The sequence below is a fragment of the Octodon degus genome, unplaced genomic scaffold (genome assembly GCF_000260255.1).
Source record: "Octodon degus isolate 3935 unplaced genomic scaffold, OctDeg1.0 scaffold00021, whole genome shotgun sequence".
In the NCBI taxonomy this organism is placed as follows: Eukaryota; Metazoa; Chordata; class Mammalia; order Rodentia; family Octodontidae; genus Octodon; species Octodon degus.
The window spans coordinates 9,694,403-9,700,318 of record NW_004524597.1 but is presented as its reverse complement, the minus strand read 5'-3'; the positions used below and the strand labels follow the sequence as shown (position 1 = coordinate 9,700,318).

The 5,916-nt window shown below is 49.9% G+C and overlaps 1 protein-coding gene across 11 annotated transcripts in view; it reads left to right on the top strand.

The window, feature by feature from the left end:
- The window catches only part of Tsc2 (TSC complex subunit 2), a 38,522-nt gene that overhangs the window by 10,339 nt on the left and 22,267 nt on the right, over positions 1-5,916 (top strand). For all 11 annotated transcript variants that reach the window (XM_004627871.3, XM_012513954.2, XM_023711863.1 and 8 more), the window contains exons 11-16: positions 994-1,137; positions 2,068-2,205; positions 2,700-2,803; positions 3,080-3,161; positions 4,537-4,692; positions 5,293-5,409. In XM_004627871.3, the coding sequence (XP_004627928.1) occupies positions 994-1,137; positions 2,068-2,205; positions 2,700-2,803; positions 3,080-3,161; positions 4,537-4,692; positions 5,293-5,409 (741 nt within the window). The remainder of the gene's footprint in view (positions 1-993; positions 1,138-2,067; positions 2,206-2,699; positions 2,804-3,079; positions 3,162-4,536; positions 4,693-5,292; positions 5,410-5,916) is intronic.

The window sequence follows — 5,916 nt, the reverse complement described above, 5'->3', positions numbered from 1 at the left end:
GTGGTGCTGGGGGATTGAACCGCGGTCCCTGATGCTTTTGCTAAGCTTGTTCTAAGTAGGTGCTTTAGACCACTGAGCCATCTCTCCAGCCCTGGGTTTCTTTTTGACAGATCCAGGGATTGAACTCAGGCCCTTGTGCTTGCCAGGCAAGCACTTACTCTGCTGAGCTATCTCCCCAGCCCTGGTTTTGTTTTTGTTTGTTTTTTGAGACAGGGTCTCACTATGTTGTTTAATGTAGTCTGGTGGAACCGGGGATTGAACTCAGACCTTTGTGCTTGCCAGGCAAGCACTTATTCCACTGAGCCATCTCCCTGGCCCCTTTAATGTGGTCTTAAACTTGCAGTGATCTTCTTGCCTGAGACTGTACAGTGCTGAGGCTGCAGGTGTGTATCACTATGCCCTGCCGGTGATGGTACTCTTTTGTCAAGTGGTATTCCTGCCATCCTTCTGGAGGATGGAGAACATAGCTTGAGCATCTTTTTCTATGGTGTACCGTAGCATTCAGAGCATTTCCTATGCATGTTTACATGTTCTGTGCAGATCAGAGGGGTGTTTGTAGTTCTCATGGCTCCCTTGATGGGCTAAGATCATTGCATGGTCTTCATTTCACAGTGCAGAACAGCTATGACAAGCAGAGTCTTCATTTCTGCAGGCTTTGCTGCAGTTTTTCCTCAGCCATAGCACAGTGTTGGGTATGGTCTGTGTGTGCTGCTGATGCTGGAACCCAGGCCATAGCTATCAGCTTCTGCAGTGCTAGGACACTGGTCTGTCAATCAAGCCCTTTGGAGGTAGCAGCTTTGGAACCTTGTCTGGGTCCCAGCCATGCTTGTACAGTATAGGAGACACCCTTTTGGGCTCCTCACATATTTCTGTGCCCCATGGCCATGAGTATAATGCTACCTGCCCCAGTGTTATACACTTAGCTCTAAAGGCTGTGCAGGGGGCTTTGTGTGTATGAGCTAGGAATCTAACCCTGCATGTTCTTTGTTCTAGGCTATGACTTGTCCCAATGAGGTAGTGTCCTATGAAATTGTGCTGTCTATAACCAGACTCATCAAGAAGTACAGGAAGGAGCTCCAGGCAGTGACGTGGGACATTCTGCTGAATATCATGGAACGGCTGCTTCAGCAGCTCCAAGTAAGGTGGAGTGAAGGTCATGGGCCAAGTGTATAGAGATCCCAAACAAGTGGCCTGTTTCTGGGAGATGGCAGCCTAAGTGTTGAGGCCCTGGCTCTGAGGTCTCAGATCCTGCTATGGCTGTGTTCACTTGTGGTTCTTGGAGAAGCCACTATCTTTCAGTGAAGACATCTCATTTTTTTCCCAATTCTGCTTCATTGTTTTGGCTCTAGACAGATATATGCAGTAGTGAGTAGGGCTGGGCTCATGTTACTCAAGGCCAACAAAAGGGCAGAGCAGATCACCTCCTTAAGGCAGGTTCTAGAGCATCAGGAACGCTGGCCATGGCTTTCATGTGACTTTGGAGCACAGCATTAGTGAGTCTGTTAACCGCAGCCCCAAGGATCCCAGATCCCATAGACACACATCTTTTAATGTGGGCTGTGGCAGACAAGGGCAGCATCTAGAATGGCCATGGGTAGATGATTCCAGGGACCAGGCCAGCAGAAGGATGGACTGGGACTCAGCAGGCCTGAGTTGAGTTCTTCTAGGGGCTGGGTACTCACCAGACTGTTGCTGTTTACTGACTAGCCAGGCAGTACTTCAGCCTGAGGTGGCAGTATAGGGGGCCACACTCCTGGAGCTTCAGAAGGTGCTAGGGCTTGGGAGAAGTGTGTAAGGGTATAAAGTTGTAGCTGTTCTGTCCTTCCTGTTCTTCCCTCTAGGCTGGGCAATGTGGTTCTAGCCAGTACTCCTCAGGGTGGGGAACAGACAAAAACAGTGGTTGTCCAGATTTCTCAGTGAGCCCCAGCCATGGAACTGAAGATATGTCTATCTGTAGCTGATCTTGAGTTGAGGTCTCCCAGGCTATAGAGAAGTGGGAAGGAGGAATGAGCTTCTTGAGGGGAGTGGAAGTAGTCTGTGTGATGACCTTATACCTTGGTACTATAGGACCTGGACAGCCCAGAGCTCAGGACCATCATCCATGACCTGCTGACCACTGTGGAGGAACTCTGTGACCAGAATGAGTTCCATGGCTCACAGGAAAGATACTTTGAGTTGGTGGAGAGCTGTGCTGACCAGAGGCCTGTAAGACTGCACCCTCTCCACCCTTTGGGGCCTTCAGTTTCAGGCTGTAGAAAAGGGACCCCTGGGAGCACTGGCTGCATATGTAAAGCCAAGTTTTCCATGTTTCCAAAGGGACACACAGGCTCCTACTTTGCCAGGATCTATGCGCCAGGAAGGAAGCCTGCCAGTTCAGTGAGCAATGCATATGTGGGTCTGTTAAAGGGCTCGGTGCTAGCCTAACCATCAATTTCCTCCCACCTGTGTGGAGGAAGTTCTGGACTGCCCTGTGGAGCTTGACTGCTTTGTGTTTGCTCCCAGGCAGGAGAGTCATTTTGCTGGGAACACTTAGTCCTCAGATTTGCCAGTCAGGGGTTTTGACATTTTTCTCATGCTGGGATACCTTTGTTCCTGTGGGCTTCCCACCTGGAGTGGCAGGTCTTTTCAAGCAAACTTGGTTCTGGCAGTGTGTTGACAGACCCTCTGGCTTTTTGACACTGGCTCTCTTCCTTCAACAGGAGTCCTCCCTCTTAAACTTAATATCCTACAGAGCTCAGTCCATTCATCCAGCAAAGGACGGTTGGATCCAGAACCTGCAGTTGCTGATGGAGAGGTTCTTCAGGTAGTGGAGCCTCTGTGGCCTGCCCTGGGCCCAGACCTCAGACTTCTGATACGAGATGGTGCTTTCCTTTCTGATTCTTGGAAGCAGCAGTTTTCATTGAGTGGCAGAGATGGGTCCTCTGATGAAGGTTTTGTGCTCTGCCCTCTTGGAAAGCAAAACCCTTTCTGCCCCTTGTGTGTGTCTGGATGTTGATGAGTTGGGATCCATGGGGAGAATCCAGGGTCAGGCCTAGCCACCCACACCATACCCTGTTCTTTCTTCTTCCTTGCCACCCAGGAATGAGTCCCGCAGTGCTGTTCGCATCAAGGTGTTAGATGTGCTATCCTTTGTGCTGCTCATCAACAGGCAGTTCTATGAGGTGGGTGGGGCTACATCCTCCTGGGGTTGGGGGTCTCCAGACTCTGCCCCAACCCAGGACTTCCCACTCCTGGCACCGCTCGCTAGAAGGCATTCAGTTCCCTCAGTTTCACCTGTGGTATCCTGGCCAGGCCTATTCCGGGCCTGTAAACTGTAGAGCAGGGAGGAGAGGGGAGAACAGGCCTTTGAGCGCTCTGGCCTGGTTGTCACTCAGCTTCTTTAGAGAAACCTCTAAAGAATTCTGGTCTGAGTTAAAAACAGTCACACATGGGATGCTTTGTTGTTTATAATTGTTTTCATGCTTTGCCTCTTGGCTGATTAACAACTACTGGGCTGTCCTGGACCCTGCCTGGTAATTCTACCTTTGTCTTCCCCTCCATGTTACCCTTCCCTCCTGGAAGACTATCAATTTGTGTACCTGCATATTCTTTTGTAGGAGATGTGCTCTCCACTCTGAGATCTCCCTCCCTTCTTGCTCTGGATCAGAGGCCTTCCACTGTCAGCCTTGCATTTCCTAGGCTGCCCCATCTAACTGTGCATTGCAACCCCTCCTGCCCTTCCTTCAAGCAGAGCACAGTGCTGCCTTTTCCAGGAAGCTTCTAACTTCTCTGGTTCCTAATCAGAGTTAATGTCATCCTGCCTTGTTCTGTGACACCTTCATTCCCCTGCTCCCTTGTAACTCAGACTGGCTTTGAAATTGCAGTGATCTTCCTGCCTCAGCCTTCTTATTGCAGGGATTACAGATGTGTGCTACTCCACCTGGCTTTGTGGCACTTTTCACCTGCCTATAAAAGCTTTCATAACACTGTCCCAGTCACGGTAATTTCTGTGAGGTCAGGGTTTACATACATATGACTTGCTACATAGGATTTTTTTTTTGTGTGTATGGTGTTGAAGATCAAATCCAGGGCCTTACACATGCTAAAGAAATTACTCTTGGGGCCGGGGAGATGGCTCAGTGGACTAAGCGCTTCCCTGGCAAGTGTAAGGGCCTGAGTTCAATCCCCGGTTCCGCCAAAAAAAAAAAAAAAAAAAAAAAAGAAATTACTCTTAATTGTGATACTGAGTGACAAAAAGCAAGTAGAGACATTGCCTTGGTTGTATCGCATCAGCCCATGGCTTTGGCTCTGTGGCTGTGCCAGGCTGTTACATAGCAGTCAGTCATCTGAACTGAGGGGCTACGCAGGCACCCTGGGAAAGAGGGCCCTGCAGAATCTGTCAGGCTCCATAGGCCCTAATGATCTTGCTCAGCTTTTCGGCAATCTTGATTAACATCGTAGCTTTTTTGGTTAATTCCTTGAGGAGTTCAGTGTCACTGAGATGCCTCCCTCTCTGCGGGGCAAGACACTTACCTTCTCTCTCTCTGCCCCACGTAGGAGGAGCTGATTAACTCAGTGGTCATCTCACAGCTCTCCCATATCCCAGAAGATAGAGACCCCCAAGTCCGAAAACTGGCCACCCAACTGCTAGTGGATCTTGCGGAAGGCTGCCATACCCACCACTTTAACAGTCTGTTAGACATCATTGAAAAAGTGAGAGCCTCATGGAGCCCAGAGCTTGGGGGGGGGGGGGGGGGGGGCGGTACTAAGTGCCAAAGGTACTCCTGTTTGTGGCAAAACCCTATGGGCAAGCACATCCCCTGGACCTTTGTGTGCTGTTAGCTTTGTGACTATCTTCAGAGGTCAAGATGTCCTTCCTAGCAGAGGTAGGTGGTGTCCAGAGCCCAGGTTGGATTGTGCCCTGCTTGTAGGACCTTAGGAATGGGTGTTGTTTAGGTGCTGGAGAACTGGGCTAGATGTCAGAAGGCTTACACAACCCAGGAAACAGGAGTGTGGCCTGTATCCTCCTGACATAGCTAGCACCTTTCCATTTTAGATTTGAAAGGGACTATGAATCCTGAACAGTCAGTTGGATATGTAAAGTATAGCTTTCTCTTGCTGCAAAGTGAAAAAGATGTTTGTGGTAGAAAGCGTTGGGTCTAGGCTGGGGAGATAGCTCAGTGGCTTAAGCGCCTGCCTGGTAAGTGCAAGGTCCTGAGTTTGATCCCAGGTGCTGAAAAAAAAGAAAAAAAATTGTTGGGTTTGACAGTGGCTGGGGCCAGGAGCTGGGACTTACATGTTTGTCCTTCTAAGGTGATGGCCCGCTCACTCTCTCTGCCCCTTGACCTAGAAGAAAGGGATGTGACTGCTTACTCAGCTTCCCTGGAGGATGTGAAGACAGCAGTGCTGGGGCTCTTGGTCATCCTTCAGGTGAGTGGATCCTCTGCTGGTGGCCTCTTCTGGAAGGGTGTGTTGCCCAGCTTTTGTTTACTCTAATTGTAGGCTACTCTTCAGGGACATGTCTCCCTGGAGACCTGGGCTTTATAAGGGTCATGGGTGTGGTGTGGTGGCTGTGGTGGGCAGCGGGGTGAAGTCTTGACTGAGTGAGACCTGCAGGGCACAGTGAGTGAGACTTATGCTGTCCAGCATGGCGCTGACCCCAAGTCCAGGTCAGAACCAGAATCTGCCCTTGTGTGTTACTTGCCCTGGCTGGTGGCTCATCAGCTGAGGCAAAAGAGGCAGCCTGTTCCTGCTTAATAGCTGTCCTAAATTTGAGAGCAGTTTTCCTTTGCACATACTGTAGCACTCACCATTTTACAATGAATGACTTGGTCATTTTCAGGGGCCAGGGAGATGGCTCAGTAGAATAAGTGCTTGCCTACCAAGTGCAAGGGCCTGAGTTCAATCCCTGGTTCCACAATAAATAAATAAATAAAT